Genomic DNA, 16,376 nt, shown 5'->3' with positions numbered 1-16,376 from the left:
CCATTGAAAGTCCAAAGTGGGTCCAGAGAATGAATCCAGATGTTTTCATGAGCCCATGGCCCGAGCAAGAGGAGGAGTCATTACCTCTGACTGGGGACCAAACCTCTGCTATGGCAACACACAAAAGCTGTGCGTGCATGTAGCCTGCATGTGACAAGTTCATGAGTTCTGGTGGCCACTCACTACTTATCTCATAAAGTAGCTCAATCAAGGCCTAAAAGTACTTCTTTTTTAATCTGCCTATATCTATATACTAAAGGCACAGAAACAAATCTGAATATCTGACGATAAAATAGTTTTCAGCTACTTTCATGTTTTGTGAAGTATATTAAAAATGTGTTGTCAAAGCCAAGAAAGCACTACTGGCTATGGGTGACCAGCTTGGGCAGTAGGCCTAGGCCTACATCTACAACAACACATGATGACCAATGGACCCAACATGAGTCATTAGGCTATAGGGCCTATTCAATTTTCATCACATTCTCACCATCATCTTTGATAAATGATCTTTCACACTATGCATTTTAAATATTCTAATTTAAGTATTCTAATTTATTTTACAGCTGAATATTGGATTGTCTAGTGTGGAGGAAAGAGGAGAAATGTGTAGCCTACATTTGAGACCTTCTTTAATAATGCTATCATGCAGAACAATAAATATTGCCATGACATATGTGAAAAACATGAAGACTAAAGTTGGTCCCACTTGTCTGCTATCTTAAAAGCACAGACCAAACATCAGTCAAAGTTTGTAACAGTTGCACACTTCATGGTGATGAAGATTTGTGGTGTTGGTCTTACTTTTTGCCTCCTGCCTGCTCCTGTTTGCAGGGGGCACCAAGAGTGTTCAGAGCTGATCAAGCGCTTTGAACTGTTCAATTGTTGCACATTAATTTTTTAAGTTTTTGTTCCACATACATGGACGATTTTCTGCGGTATGGAAGAGAGCTTTGGCTGCTAGACATTCCCGTTGCGCACAGTAGGATTACATCAATCTATACATAAACCGAGATTCTATTCCGACGGACATGGACCACATCGAACAAGAACGAAGTTCCCGCTCAGTTTTAGCCAATGGCAAGACTTTCACGACAGTTGCTGTGTGCACGAGATGGAAACATCCAAAGTAAAGTAACATTTAGCAACTACCTCTTGAAGAAAGTTCGCAGTCGCAGTGATCTGGCAGCTAGTCTGCCAGTTAGCAGATAGCGGATCGGTTTTAGTCAAATAAATTTGATTTGATTTTAAATGTTAATGAGTTGTTGCGCGTTGCAGGATTTTTTTTGTTTATACGTGCACTCGAGCAAGAATGTTGTAGTCCATTGCAATGCTAATCGTTAAAGTGCAATAGTCGTTTTTCCCTGAATCAATCAGTCATGTCAAAGAATCACCAGTTAACGTTAACTAGGTAGCGTTGGCTAAACATTCCCCTTTACTCATCTCAGGTAAGCTGATCTTTTTGCCTTGCCAAATGTGGCCTTATCGAAAAGAGTTGATTTACAAATATTGACAGTGGTCTAAACACAACAACCGCAGTTTACATAAGCCTATTGCATTTTCCGTTGATTGTGTGATGTCTGTGTTTGCATCTGGGGTCATTTCTGTTGTGGCAAGCTATTGCAAGCTAACTTGCTATGCACATGATTATTTCAGTAACTAAGGAAATAGTAACGGCAACGTTAACTTCGTTAAAAATGAGGGAATTTTTAAATGCAACGTATTTCTCAGAAGAAACTACTGTATCATAAAGTGTATACTCTGTCCGAAAGTGCCTGATGACTTTTAGAAATATTGATAGTGAAAAGTGATGATGGGCAACCTTGATCCCTCTACATAGTTTTGTTTTCGTATTGCATTCCTAAAACAAATCCTCCAAGTGTCATTGTAATCATTAAAAAATGCTGTGTTTTTTCCTGTCTAGTGCAGTGGAGTTCTGAATCATGGATGAAATAGTGGATCTCAGTATTTCTGGAGGATCTCAGTCTTTCATTGATGTCTGTGGTGATGACTATGACATTAACCCCACACCTGAGCCATTCATGCACTTTTCAAGTTTTGAGGAGTGGCAGCAACCAGTGTCACTAAATGGTTTGTGTGAATTTGAGCTGTAGAATCTTCCCACTGTTAGATATGCTGTGAGAACTTTAGACAAGGGATCCACAGCCGTGACCAAGCTCTGTTACTCACATGACTTCAATTAACCCTTGTAAGGTGTTCGGGTCAGTTTGACCTGTTTACAGTTTTTTTTGCTTAAGAAATATAGTATCAATTATTATTCTTTCACACTGACATTCACTTAGCCTTGCGCTCCATACTTCCACCAAGAGACTTGGGCTCGAAATGAAATTGTTGTATTATGGGATGGTCAGGACCAGGCTAACATTCACTGGCCTTGGCTCATTTTCTGTGAGGAACATGAATCTGATAAAAAAGTAAGTACCATAGTGAACTTTGAAAGGACACATCACTATAGGTGCAACAGAGGTGCTGTTGAGGTGCTGTATACACATTTAAATTTATCCGGATACGTGGAAACAGCACCTGAGTTTATACACTTTCTTCCCCGTCTCCTTATCTTTCTCTCTCTGTATCGCTCACCCTAAAAGACATACATACACAGACATTCTCAAGCAGGATGAAGTAAACATAAGGGTGAATATGCTCAGCTATGATTTTTTCCCCCTTTTTTAATTATTTTTCTATATGCCTCGGTCAAAATGACCCGAACACCTTCTATGTAACATAAACACTCAGGGTTAAATAAAATACCACTGAGTTTTGTTTAGTTGCATCATCAGACTAAGGTCAGTTGTTTCTGTAATGGTGTTAACACTGACATTTTAAACACATCCATTGTCACATTATTCTCTGGTGGTGGAGTACTTTCTGTATTCAGCACAAATGTTAGCAAATGTGTCAGAGACTTAAACTGAACTGATGCCATTGTAGCGTTCAGTGCTTCATGAATATCAGTTTCATTTAATGTTTCCTGTCATTGTCTGTTTACAGTGGAGGCTAGCGGTAATGTCGCAACGAGCGCAAAGTATCAACTGGCCGAACATGAATCAGTGGAGAAGCAGAGGACTCGGGGCTCCCCTTATATGTGCTCTCTTTGCAATAAAGTGTTTCCTACCACCAGCTCACTAAACAAACACCTCTTGACGCACCAGTCAGACCGACCACACATCTGTCCTGTCTGCCAGCGTGCCTTCAAACGCCCTGATCATCTGTAAGTTCCACCGTATACATATCTGTTTTGCTCTGTAAGTTGGAGTGTTCATGTGTTGCTGCTTGTTTGCTTTGTTTGTTTTGTTTTGTCATTGGGTATCATGTGAAGGTGGTGATGACTTTGCTGGTTTATGCATCGAAGAATAAAGCTCTGAGTTCTGATATTGTCAGCTTTACAAGTGTCTCTCTGGATTGTCAGTAGTAATGTGTCGTTCACGAACGAACCGGTCGTTTTGAACGAGTCTTTGAAGTGAACGAAGCGAACTAGTTCCCCGCCTCTCGTTCACTTCGTTCGTTGGTGAATCACCGGTCTCTGTCACTAGTCAGTCAGACAGTAGCAGAAGTGGTCGTCCAATGAGCATTTTAATCTGCGCAAAGGGGCACCACTTTATCTCTTAATGTGATCTCTTAATATTACCAGAGCTTTTACACATATCAGGTACTTAGTTCATAATTTAGAAGAGCTCAGCAGCTCACATAGTCCACAGTTCACAGCTCTGAACGAGCTGAGCTCTCGTTCCTGAACGAGGAGCCAGTGAATGAACTGCAGCCAATGGTTTCCATGACCACGAAAACACAACCTAACGTGGCAGAGACAAAGGCATACTTCTAGTTGGAAATGCCACTTGTAAATGATCTTTTATTCTTTTTTAATGGGTGCTACTGTTCAATACATAAAATTAATCTGCAAAATAGGTTTCAGGTGATATGTTTAGACACGAGGAGCACCTTAGATCTACACAGCACAGCGAGAACGAACTGTATTCAGCCCGCGAACGAGAGACCAGCCTGGGCGCATAGCAACAGTCTCCATGACCACGAATAAACAACTTAACGTGGCAGAGACGAAGGCATACTTTTAGGTTAAAAACAGCTTGTAATTGGGCTTTTTTTATGTGCGCTGCTGTTAAATAAATAATATTACTAGGCAAAATGAGTTAAGTTGATATGTTTGGACATGAGAAGCACACAGGCAAAGTATGAATGCCTCCCTCCTCTCGTTCACTGAACTAGTTCGCTCGTCATTCACCCCTTGCTCTCTTGCATTGTGGCGTGACGTAATCAAAATGAACGACTGAACGAACTGTGAACGAACGAATTCCTCAGCAGAACTGAACGAAGAGAACGAACTGGCGCGAAAGAATCGCCATGCCCTTCACTAATTGTTAGTGTCAGTCAGTTTTTCTGTTTGTGCACAGGTCTGGCCACATGTTGACGCACGAGAAGCGGAAGCTGTTTCACTGTGCAGAGCCTGGCTGCGAACGAAGCTACTGTGATGCCCACTCCCTGAAGCGCCACTTTCTGACTCAGCATGGTAGTCTCCCGAAGTCTACGCCTTCTGAGGACGCCTCTGCCCTGCACCCCAAAGCACACTGGGAACCCACCGAAGACACAGCGAGCAATAGCAAACAAAGCTCCTTCCCTACCCTATTTATTTCTGCCACGAAAAGCACGTCTGATCCCCAGTTTGCAGGCTCAAACTACCACAGCTATGTTAAATACAGCAACTACACTGGGTTTCCCAATGTGGTCAGGGGACTAGGAGGGAATCATCTCCACGCAGAGAGTGCTGCTCAGGACAAGACCCTCCCTGCAGAACCAGACCAGTGGATTGCCACGGGCAATAAAGCTGTGATTACCAAGAGCAGAGGTGAGGTGGGGTCATGCCAAGACGTGCCAAGCTCCTCAGAGTGGACAGTAGCCCTGGAGACTGAGGTAGGAACAATTAGCACAGATGTCGGTGTCGTGGCGGGGAAGAGCTTTGGGACGGACAGCCTGAGCGTCCCTTGTTGGGAGAATGCGCCGGAATTCCCAGTGACCGACCTCCAGGCGCTTGACAACATCCTTTCGTTCCAGTCCACGTCACGTGAGACGGCCGTCAGTCACATCAGTGAGGACAGGCCTCAAGCTTCGCCTGAAACCGCCAGACACTCCAAACTGAGTCAGCATATCCATATAAGCCAAGGCCTTACCCAGGTGAAAAAGCTTGAACTGGAGACACTGGAGACCGCAAGGCCTCAAGTCTCTAGTGGGGACTTCACCTCCACAGTTGACCTTCCAGCACCAGCTGCCCCAGAAATCCATGTGAGCGAATTAGAGAAACGTGCCATCCCTAAAAAGGCAGACCGGGTGAAAAAGAAAGCGTCCAAGAAGAAAACCACCACTGACAATGCACTTCCTTTGCCTGCGTATAATGATGAAACCAATCCCTGGCATTTACGACCCGAGTTTCTCTTATCCCCGAGCCAGGTTGCGATGGCTTCCTTCACCTCAGACAGTGCCCCCTACTTGTCAATAAAGGTTTGTGTGTGACACTCATGTTATAATTACATAAAATACATGCATATGTCTGGAATAGTTAGTTTAATGCAGAACATGTGTATTTGCATTGTCGTGTATTAGCACTCTGGTAAATCACTGTTTTTGGCAGAAGGGAGGAAATGTTTCTGTCATCAGACGAGTAGAAGGAGGACAGGAGGCTTATGAAAGGTAATGAATTAGACAAGGCAGAGCCAGGACTTGAAGTCAGATCACGGTCAATGTTAGATAACATTATGAAAACGATAGCTGAGTAAGTGTAATGAAATGATTGCATGACATTGTGACCCGGCCTTGCTAATTCTTAAGGTCTAAAGTTTAATTATTAGATAATTGAACTGCGTCAGGCTGCTAATAAAAATTGTCTGACATTTATTACATTAGCAGCAATAAAAAACATGTTTTTGCAGCACAACACAGACTTTTTATCGTTATTTAAGAAAACGTTGCCCTGTACTTACAAGTTAGAATTTGCAACGTCTTCAGAAACATTTTGGAAGATAGTCACACATTGTATTCATACAGTTAATGCATTATCTTGTTCTGCAGGTCTGATGTTGGGGACGTGGCTGAAGACAGCTATTCCTGGTCTCATCCTACCTCTTCAATGCCCCCTGAGCAAATTGACTCAGAACCAGAACCATCTGCCCCAGTTCAGGTACCATGCTCATCGCTAACACAAACATACTCATAAAAATTAGGATCTAGTTGTGAAATAAGTGCCAGTGAGCATAGATTGTGCAGAATGTTTAAACATATGAATGTTTGGAAATGTTTGGTACACCAAAGGTTTATGATTCTCAAAAATATTTGTGCCTCTTTTAGCTTGCTTGGTAGCGTTTCTGTATGCCATACCAGAACTGCTCTGATGCCATGGGCTCTAGACTCGGTGTGACCTTAGCTTACAGTTGCCTTGTATGCATGCATGATACACCCATTTTTATTCTGTACCATTTTCTCCCCTCACTATCACAGAGCCAGAGAGGACAAGGGATGAGGCTATGGTTGTGTAACAAATACAATCCTGCACAGCTTGGCATAGAATGATAATAAACCTTCCTCCGCACATCAAAAAGATACACTTTTTGTTGTTCACTTGTTTGAATCGAGACTGGGTGTGGACTTTGGTGAGGGTTTCCTCGCATGAATGACAGGCACATTTTTAATCAGTAGTATTAATTACATTGTTTTTCTCTCTGCGGGACCAGGTATTGGAGCTTATTACTGATGAGGAAGCACCGCCCCAGAGTTTGGAGACGTGCCTGTCGCCCCTCATCATCCCTGTGTCTGTGCCCGTCTCAAAAAGACAAGAAGTCAGCAAGACACACCAGAATTTTAAGCAAATGGCTGTGAGTGAAAGAGTCTGTCCTTCATTTCTTCTCAAAAATAAAATTCCCCCGATATTTGTGTTTCAAAAAGATTATTTATTAAGCTTCCAGTGGCGCCATGATAGAAATTATTTTTTTGCTTCTGAGGAGAACCGTAGCTTCTTAGTGCAGACGAGGTCGCCAGCGGGCCTACTCACTATTTGCTGAAAATACTCAACTACCTCGTAACAACATTGATATAACATTACAGAGAGCCTGAAGTTACAGATCAAGACATAACCATTACAATTGTGGTGACAGTAAGGTTATAACATAGGCTCTGCGCTAAGGGGAATAAGGAGGATTTATGAATTTTGATTTGTTAATTGTCGTTTCTGCTATTGCTAAACCAACATCGCAAACCACATTTTGCTACCTAATTAATGAAGATCGCCATTCATCATGAATTGTAAAGCTTGTTATTATTATTGTGAAGCAAAGCGAAACGACCACATTAACCAAACCCAAAATCACCGCCTCTCTGCAGGACAAGACGGCGCTGCAGGCGATGGAGGGGGCGCGATTGAAGAAGCCCCGGCGCCTGGAGTCTCTGAAGAGCCTGATCATCCCCTCTCCCTTCCCGGTGCCCTCCCTCCAGCAGCTGGAGCAGGAGACCGTGGCCGGCGGCCTGCGCATCCGTGCCACGGGAGGCTTCCTCAGCCAGCTGCGTTCCCCTACCTACGTGGCGGGGCAGCTGACGCATCTGGACCTCCAGATCGCCCCCTACACCCCACCGCCCATGCTGAGCCCGCTGAGGCCCGGAAGTGGCCTGTACTTCAACAAGCAGCCCCAGCAGCACCCCTGCCCGCCCCTGGCCAACTCCTTCGTCGCCGCTATGGGTTGGTGCCTCTCCTGTATTCTCTCTGTTCCTCTCATGCAGGGGGAGAGGAAGAGGCTCAGTGTGGTGCTCCCCCCTCCATCAAAAATGCTGGGACGTTTGGGCCCTGCTTTTGTTTGTACCTCTGCATGAGAAATAGTTTGGTGTTTGTGGCGACAGCTGTGCGGGGAAGGTGACATGAGCTGATAGCCAAAAATGTTCAGTTGTTTTCACAAATACTTGTTCCGCGTAACAAAGCCACATGAAGCTGTTCCAAAATTAATGCAACAATCAAAAAATAACACCAATGTCAATCACAAAAACAAGAAAATACATGGGGATTCCAATTGAAGATATTGGACAGACTGAGGAGATAGAAATGCATCTTAATTGCCTTCATTGAGACTGAATACCTTTTTTCCATCCCTTAGAAAAAAAAGATGGCACCTCACTTGTGGTGGATGACTCCGTTGTCAGCATAGAGCCGTAAGTTCATTGTTAACCCACTCAATCATACAGTACATATTCACTTAAGTCCTCTTTGTGTAGTTGTAGTGACAAAACAATTGTCTGCCTTGCAGGCGGATCAACGTTGGCTCACGTTTCCAGGCCGAGATTCCTCCGTTGCGCAACCAGCTTCTGATGTTGTACGAGGACCATCCGGCCCAGCTTGTGTGGTCCCCATGGGGGGACATTGACTCCAACACAGACACACAGGAAAGAGGTGTTTGTCACAGAGGAGCGCACACACAAACACATACACCCACGCATATTGATTAACTTATTCACGTATATAAAGCACATGGCTATAATGTCCATTTGTAGCATTGTCAAATGTCTCTGGATTTTTTGCATTATGAACGTTTTCGCAATGGCGTGTCTTCGGGTGCTGACAAGTCAAGGGTGGCGTGAGAAACACAACTGTATTTTGAAATTGGTCGGAATTGCTCTTTAACATAACAATAAATCTTACCAGTGTAATGGGGGAAAACACTTACTCTACAGTAATTAAGATTAAATGCAGTGCATGTTAGTGCGGTCTATAGGATTGTGGTGCTACACTATGTAAAGTATGTGAGGCATGAGCAGAACTGTATAGACATCAACAGCAGGGAGCCATAGGTTATGAACACGCCACTGGACCCCTCTCACATAGCTCTGCAGTCTTTCACAATACCTCCTCTTTTCTTCTCTGCTTCTTCTTCCTCTTCCTCCCTCACTGTGCTCAGTTACAGAGTTCCTGAACATGTGCTGCTCCAGCGTGCTCCCGGGAGGGGGAACCAACACTGAACTGGCCCTACACTGCCTCCATGAGGCTCAAGGAAACACTATGGTAAGAGGAGCATTAGTTTATTCAACAAATAAATTGAAACTATAAGGAAAAATTGAGAAGTATTAGTTTATTCAACACAAATAATTTAAAAAGATGGGAAAAATAGAGAAGTATGAGTTTACTCCAAAAATAAATTAAAATGCTGAAAAAATAGAGAAGTACGAGTTTACTCCAAAAATAAATACAATTAAAAAGGAGAGAAACAATAGTTTATTCAACAAATATTTAGATATAATTTTTAAAGAAGAGAGAGAAAGGCATTTGTTTTTCTGTTCTGTTTTCTGTGGTGTAAATACATGTGTGTGATGCTTTGTGAAGTTATGATAAGAAAGAGCAAAAAAAACCTTTAGACATTATTGAAAAGGTTCCTTGATTGAAAGAGGCCAGTGGGAGATCTCAGTCTACACATTTTCCTGCACTCTCTGTGCGACTGTGTAATTTTCTGATAAAATCGATGACTTCATTCGAGTGTATTTTCTCTTCTAGGCGGCGCTGGATCTTCTATTGGTCAGAGGAGATTTTCGTTTCTCATCCCACCCCCTAAGTGACTATCACTATTCAGGTATCATCTTTAACTCTAGTCTTTACACTACATTACATTACACATATCTGATGCTTTTATCCAAAGCAGTTATTTACACGGTATGGGTTACAGTCCCTGGAGCAATGGGGGATTAGTTAGCAAGGCTGCACTTTCATATGCTTTGGCCACCATTACAAGTCGATAGATAGCATAAGGTGTCCTCTCAATTTTGGATCATCATGTGAATTGTCATGGGGGCGCAAAACTTGCATCAATGTGGAGGATGTGGTAGCGTGCAAAAATAACGAGTGTTAGCCTGCGTCGCTTGTGTTGACAATGAATCCATAATGTAATCTACCATCCTCGTCTTGTGCTTGTGGCTGTGTGCATGCTTCGCTGAATCATGCTTTTGCGAGATATTGAATTTAATTTTTACTGTCGATGATGTCTTGCAACGTCATCACAAGACACCAAGCACAAGGGGAGACCAGGAGATTAGATATTGAAGTGGATCCAATGTAAGCCTCCTTTGTGTGTTTGCATTTATCCATCTGCCTGTAGGGGGCAGCAAACACACAGGATACATCACACGCATCTATAGCCCAACAGGCCAGACCATTCATTTTGAATTACTTCGTAATCCACGAACGGTCTGATTACGCTTCTCTGGGGAGGGTTTTCAGTCGGTTTTCAGACAACTGGTGTTACCAGCCAATAAGCGAATGCACTTGGGAGCATAATAACATCGTCATGAACGTCAACTGTCAGTGATTGGTCAGAGCTCATTTCTATCCAGAGCTGAGCTCACTCCTCCCGCCCAAGTGCTCCAGGGCACAGAGGACCCAGACCTAAAACAAATTACGAAGTAATTAATGTGGTCTGGTAAAATCAGGCTAATGCATCTAGCGTTGGCCAGGTTTCCATCTCTGACTGCTCTTGTTATGCATAATTTCACTGTGTTGAGTTTTTGTTTTCTTTTGCTTTCACAGGGTCAGACTTTTGGAGTGCACAGGAAAAAAGAATCTTCCAAAAAGCTGTCATCACCGAGCATAAGGACTTTCAGCGCATTCAGAAAATAGTAAGAACTAAAAAAAAGTGATTGCATCTCATTTTTAAAGAGAGCTTTTGCATGTTCTGATTGTATGTTACATTGTACACATTATGTGCATTGCAGTTACTGTTACAAAGCACTTTGTTGTTTTTCACTACATCCACCATAACACTCAGTCTAATGTTTCAGAGGAAACTTATATAAATCCAGAAAAGGTAATTACAACACCATGGAGAGTCAAATTAAAAGTTGAGTGTCAAATTCTGCAGATGGACAGTGTAATTTAAACTCTATACCTTGTAATATTTACAAACCATTGAGTAGAATTTACTCTGAAAATGATACACAAATTAATTTCACTTATTAATTTCCTAGGGGGACCAAATGAAACCACCTTAATTTCATCTTTTCAAGTGATGTTAACTAACACTGGCATTTGTACTGTGTATCCTGTGTCGCAGCTACAGACCAAGACAGTGTACCAGTGTGTGGAGTACTACTACGCCATGAAGAAACTGAAGAAGTTTAAAAACCGCTCACACACGGACAGACAGGAGGGAACGGACTATGTGAGTGTTTATTTAAGTCTCAAGTCGGATGGAGAGGAAAAGAGATACGGTGCTGGAAGAAATGAAAGATAAATTATGGATTAATAAGGGATGCAAATTAATTTTGAGTTGCATGCAGTTGTCTGCTACAATAGGGAGAAGTTAGTGCATTAGATACACACTACACAACCAGTGATACACATCATCCGCCCAGGGGTGGGGGAAGCTAGCCTGGCCGAAAGCCGACTGTTGACTCCATCAAACAGTCTGGCAAAAGATAAGTGGAATCGTGGAGGGTGAGAGATGGTCTGATCTTACTCTGCCATTAAATTCATTGGAGTTCCAAATTCAAATTAAAACCCATATTGTGCTTTATTAGCATGACTGTTACAATATAGTGTCGCAAAAGCACACAAATAACAAAAACAGACGTGTGAATAGTGTTACCTTAACCAATCTGTAACGGACTTCGCGGGTGAGTTCTGCGTCACCACTCTCAATTGTTTGCCGATTGGCTAAACAGTGAGCGAACCAAGCTAGGAGGGTTTCGCCAGACTAGGTGCAGAGCCAAAATCTTTGGGTGGAGTACATACGATGGTGTCGCCAGGCTAGGGGGAAGCATTGATTTTTCATGGACCGCCCATATAAGAACAGGTGGATGAGAACCGTGGGGTCGATTGTAATCACGCCGGAAAGGCCGCAGGGTGAGAGCCTGTGAGGAACTTACCGGTGCCTGAGGTGCTGTTTCCACGTAGCAGGATTTTTTTAGCAGGGTATTTTTTTCTCCTGTTGAGGTGTAAACGCAACATGTGGATAAAAATAAATTATCCATTGTAACAAATGCGTTTCAGCCCCCTAAACAGGATATGTTTTTCTCCTGCTTTTTACACCTGGATTTTAAATATCTGCTACGTGGAAACTGAAGGCCAAAACCAATGCAAAACCAATACAACCAGGAGAAAAAAATATCCACATATAAAAATATCCAGCTATGTGGAAACGGCACCTGAGACGGCAGCCTGAGGTCGTTTCCCCATCCTTCCCTATCTCTCTCCTCGCTCATTTCCTATCTCTCTCACTGTCCTATCTAAATTTAAGGCTGTAAAAGCCAAAAGACATAAAAATTAAAACATTTGTTTCTGCCTCTCAGATGAATTCGCCCTGTGGTCCTGATGCGCATCAAGCAAGCAAAAGGGCAGTGCAGTCGTCCCTGGCCCGACAGACACCTGCGCAGCAGTCCCTGGCTGCCACAGACACCTCCATGGAGTACACCTGTGAGGAGTGTGGCCGGTAAGTCACAGCAGTCTCAATATTGTCTCTTTAAAGTGATACCGCACCATTTCTGGAGTTCTCTGAGTCTAGCAAGCTACCATAAAAATCTCTTCCGAGCTAATATATACAGTAGTTGAATCATATGGGTCCAGCTGGTCTCAAAGATTGAATGACAATTGCGGGCTTGGAATTAGGAGTAAAATCACCAGACGAAGAGAACGGCTGAAAGAACAGGAGACAGTTAAAACTCATTTCACTAGTTTGCCCTTGATTGCTTGGTGTACACTATGCGTGAGTGGCATGCTGGCTGGCCTCGGTCCTGGGATGTTTAAAGCGGAGATCAAGCGCGATGAGATCCGCTTCCACCCCCATTGGTTGTGTAGAGGAGCGTAGCTGGGTGCTCTAGTAAATAGAAGAAGGGGGATGTGGCCCGACAGGTGAAAGGGAAAGGAGGGGTTTAAATATCTGCGAAGGCGGGAGCAAGTTATGACGGCTGTCGATCACTCGCAGGCTTCCTCTTGAACCATGTTTATGTATAAACAACATTAATTTAAGTCAAGTGGAGGTGTTAAATGAGCTTGTTTCCAGAAAAGATGCGGCATCCCTTTAAATGTGCAGGAATTAGTTCCTCCTATATCGTGTCAGTAGTTGCAGTTGTGGCCTTAGTGATGGACTTTAGATCAGTGTTGCAGGTTTGGATCCTACCATTCCACTCCCTATCTCATTCCATGGCTGAGGTGCCCTTGAGGCAGGCACCTAACTCCACACTGCGACAGGGACTGTAACCAATACCCTGTACCTAAAATAACTAAGTGGCTTTCGATAAAAATGTCAGCTAAGTGTAATGTAATGTATTTTCCGCAGTAGTTCACTGGTGTAAAGCAAGAATACGTAGGTTGTTGCTGTCATGTTCGGTCACTTTACAGTTTGGAAGCAGGCACAGTGTGTCCTTCACCATTTTGCCAGTTACCCCTGTTACGACATTACTTTAAAGTGTTTATGAAACGAAAACAAAGTAAAGGAATTTGACCATTTCTAGGACAGATTCTGAAAGTTCTAAGCCTTGTGAATAAAATGGGATATTGTCTGGGTGCTATTTTGTCCCAAAAGTCATGTTAAAACGTTCCCAAAAAGTGTTATGTTTACTTTTTTTGGTGACATGCAAATTTTATGCAAATGATATGCGTGACATAGAAGGGGTGAGTTCACCTCATTCCACCTTGTTCAGATCAATGGCGGCTAGTACCAAAACAAAGCGCAGTGTCAAGCAGTGTGTTGCTGGAGGGCCGAACGGTGCCAGCTGCAAAAATGGCTACTTGACAGAAGGAATATCTTTGCACAAGTTCCCTTCTGTGAAGAATGATGGAACTGTGGCCGACAAGGAGAAGGCTAAAACAAGCTAGAACTCTGTGGATCCAATGTGTGGTTTTGAAGCAAGCTTCACCACAAATGTGGAGATCGTGGGCATGGTTGCAGAGCTTTTTCTAGGAATTTTTGGCATGAGGGAGCATCATGGCAGGTTGCGGGCCCCCTTGACTGAGAAATTTACAAGGGGCGCTCAAAAAAGTAATTTGTATATTAAAAAAAAAAAGAAGTATGAGGGCGCACCCCCGGAGGTATGAGGGTGGAGTGCCCCTATTTCCCCGTTCAGAAAAAGCCCTGGGTTGGACTGAAGGGAGTGCTATTGCCTCAAGCAGTTCCAACAATTGACATCGCTGGCGTGCAGACTGAAACTGCCCCTGTAACTGCTCGGGCACGAAGACAGGTGAGTGCACTGCTTTGCTTTAGGCTACTCGTTTTACCTTGTCCATCTGCTTTGTATGTTGTTTTCAGGAAAGGGTAATGCACATTACATGCCAAACCGATGCGAATGCTCTCGGAATATGCACTTTTTGTTGATTGCCATTCAACTGGTCAATAAATTGGTTTTGGGAGGATATCCGCGCATCAGCGTGGTGCTCTCGGTCGAGGACAGCCAACTCACAGACTGGGCTACTGCTTAGCGAATAAACGGAGATGCACATAGTGTAGGCCTACTTTGAAGCGTTGATTGTTTGTTTTTAGTATTGTGGTGCACGTGTGGCTGACGTTTGGACACACCTCGTCCTCAGAGTCAGGCTGAGGGACACGCGACGCCTGTGACTTTGAGCACCAAAAAAAATAATAATGATAAACGCTAAAAATATGCTGAGGACTCAGGCTATCTAGGGTATTTTTCCAACAGCCTACCTCCGCTTTTTCTCTAGTTGATGATATTTTTGCATGTAGCCTATGCATTTCAATCACACTATATCGCGCAATTGAATCAAAATGCCCCCCATTTGTCAACAAACACACACGCCATGTCATCTTTGGGTCATGGCAAAGCGCCTTTAGCAACCGTAACCATAAACAAAACGAACTGTCAGGCTATGTCAACAATCGTCACTTCGCCTGTCAGACATGTCACTTTCTGCAGATGTATCAGTGCCTCTGAAATAGATTTGTGCTGCTGTTTTTTTTTCTCATGAGGTTGGATGTGTGGTTTTTTGACACGCTGATGTTTGTATCAGAATTTTGGTTCCTTTATAAGATGTGGGTCCATCAAATGTGTGTTGTTTTCTCAGATCGCCATACTAGCAAACCAGGGACTCACCTCTTTGATGTCACAGCCCAGCTCATTAGTCACACCAAATTTCACAGAATTCACACTTTGAGTTGCCATTTTCACAAGTTCCTCCTGGATGATTGGGTTCAAAGTCTCATCGATGCTATCAGAAAAAACAAGTCTTTAATGGGAATGACCGTTTGTTTTCGTTTCATAAACACTTTAAATAAAAGCACTTACTTTGTGGTGCTATTAAATTCATGGAATGGTTGTTCTTTTGACTTCAAAAATGTGGAGTCGCAGTGCACACATAGTTAGGGGGGGAAAACGATTTGGTTGATATTGCTTTAAATGTTGTGAATGTTCTTTCTTTGAAGGGGCTTCGAAAAGGTCCGGAGTCGCAGTGCACACATGAAGACCCACCGCCACCAAGAGCGATGCTCCTTGGTGTCCAACTGGTCTGCCGTTGAGAAGCTGGTAGACAAACCGGTCATCCCTGCAGTGAAGTGCACCAGCACCCCTGAGTCCGACTGCCAGAGGGATACAGTTCTGGCAGTCACCATGGCATCATGTCAGGATAGAGACCAATCTGCAGAATGAAAATCGTAGAATTGGTGATAAAAACATGATTTAGCTGATGCTTTCCAATTGAAGTCTAGTTAAAAACAAAACAAAAAGATAAAATATTGTATTGCAATAAGAGGACGTATGAAACTTTTTATGAAATTCAGTGTATTAAATTATGGATCATTGAAAAAAAAATATTTTTGGAATATTTACATACTACAAATAGGATAACTTGTCCACTGAAATTGTCAAAATTATTCAAAAAATAATGTGGAATCCCTTGTTCTTCATCTGTTACTTCTGTTAAGTGTGTGTGTGTTCCGTTGCTGCAGTGGTTGAACACGACTATCTAAGTTAAAATGCTCGTCAAATTCTCTTGGAATCTTTTATTTATTATACATATTTTTATTTATATATTTCGAAACAGATTTTTGTGAGCTCACAGGTGTTCTGTTTTTGGATGAACCGTACAATATCCGTTCAATGGGTACAGTAAAAATGCAGCAGATGTCTTATTGTTGGAAGAAGTTCTATTTTGTAATACAGAGTTTTAAGTCCTGTTAAGGTTTTGAATGGGGAGACCCCACACAGATTTAAATAAATATATATTGGTACACCTGACTGTGTGTGTTGTTTTATATAATGCAATGTAGGCTATATTGTATAGCCTATATATTAGCCTATATGTTATATAAAGTGTGTTATATAGAGTAACTCAGTGAAATGTGCCTGGTAATTTTAATGAAAATTCATTGACATTGTTC

At 42.8% G+C, this 16,376-nt stretch overlaps 1 protein-coding gene across 3 annotated transcripts; it reads left to right on the top strand.

Moving 5' to 3' along the window:
- Positions 1–1,169: 1,169 nt before the first annotated feature.
- znf541 (zinc finger protein 541) lies at positions 1,170–16,233 on the top strand. Of its 3 annotated transcripts, none has more exons than XM_063204018.1 (16): positions 1,170–1,445; positions 1,927–2,088; positions 3,010–3,229; positions 4,428–5,529; positions 5,660–5,718; positions 6,097–6,205; positions 6,756–6,896; positions 7,402–7,753; positions 8,163–8,217; positions 8,313–8,455; positions 8,961–9,064; positions 9,551–9,626; positions 10,577–10,665; positions 11,100–11,207; positions 12,337–12,476; positions 15,423–16,233. In XM_063204018.1, the coding sequence occupies exons 2-16, from the start codon at positions 1,941–1,943 to the stop codon at positions 15,643–15,645; spliced, it is 3,069 nt and encodes a 1,022-aa protein (XP_063060088.1). In that variant the 5' UTR covers positions 1,170–1,445; positions 1,927–1,940; the 3' UTR covers positions 15,646–16,233. The 3 variants fall into 3 exon arrangements, with proteins under 3 accessions (XP_063060088.1, XP_063060089.1, XP_063060087.1); XM_063204019.1 differs by having other exon boundaries at positions 1,922–2,088; positions 5,663–5,718; XM_063204017.1 differs by having other exon boundaries at positions 1,922–2,088.
- Positions 16,234–16,376: the final 143 nt, after the last annotated feature.

This window comes from Engraulis encrasicolus, chromosome 7 (assembly GCF_034702125.1).
Source record: "Engraulis encrasicolus isolate BLACKSEA-1 chromosome 7, IST_EnEncr_1.0, whole genome shotgun sequence".
NCBI classification, from domain to species: domain Eukaryota; kingdom Metazoa; phylum Chordata; class Actinopteri; order Clupeiformes; family Engraulidae; genus Engraulis; species Engraulis encrasicolus.
This window is presented reverse-complemented; position numbering and strand designations above follow the sequence as displayed.

What these genes read in the sequence shown, in the direction of transcription:
- znf541 (XM_063204018.1), top strand. Translation starts at nt 1,941, where the DNA reads ATGGATGAAATAGTGGATCTCAGTATTTCTGGAGGATCTCAGTCTTTC. An exon ending in AAGTGACTATCACTATTCAG is followed by an intron (nt 9,627 to 10,576) that starts GTATCATCTTTA and finishes TTGCTTTCACAG; the next exon opens with GGTCAGACTTTTGGAGTGCA. An exon ending in ACCTGTGAGGAGTGTGGCCG is followed by an intron (nt 12,477 to 15,422) that starts GTAAGTCACAGC and finishes CTTTCTTTGAAG; the next exon opens with GGGCTTCGAAAAGGTCCGGA.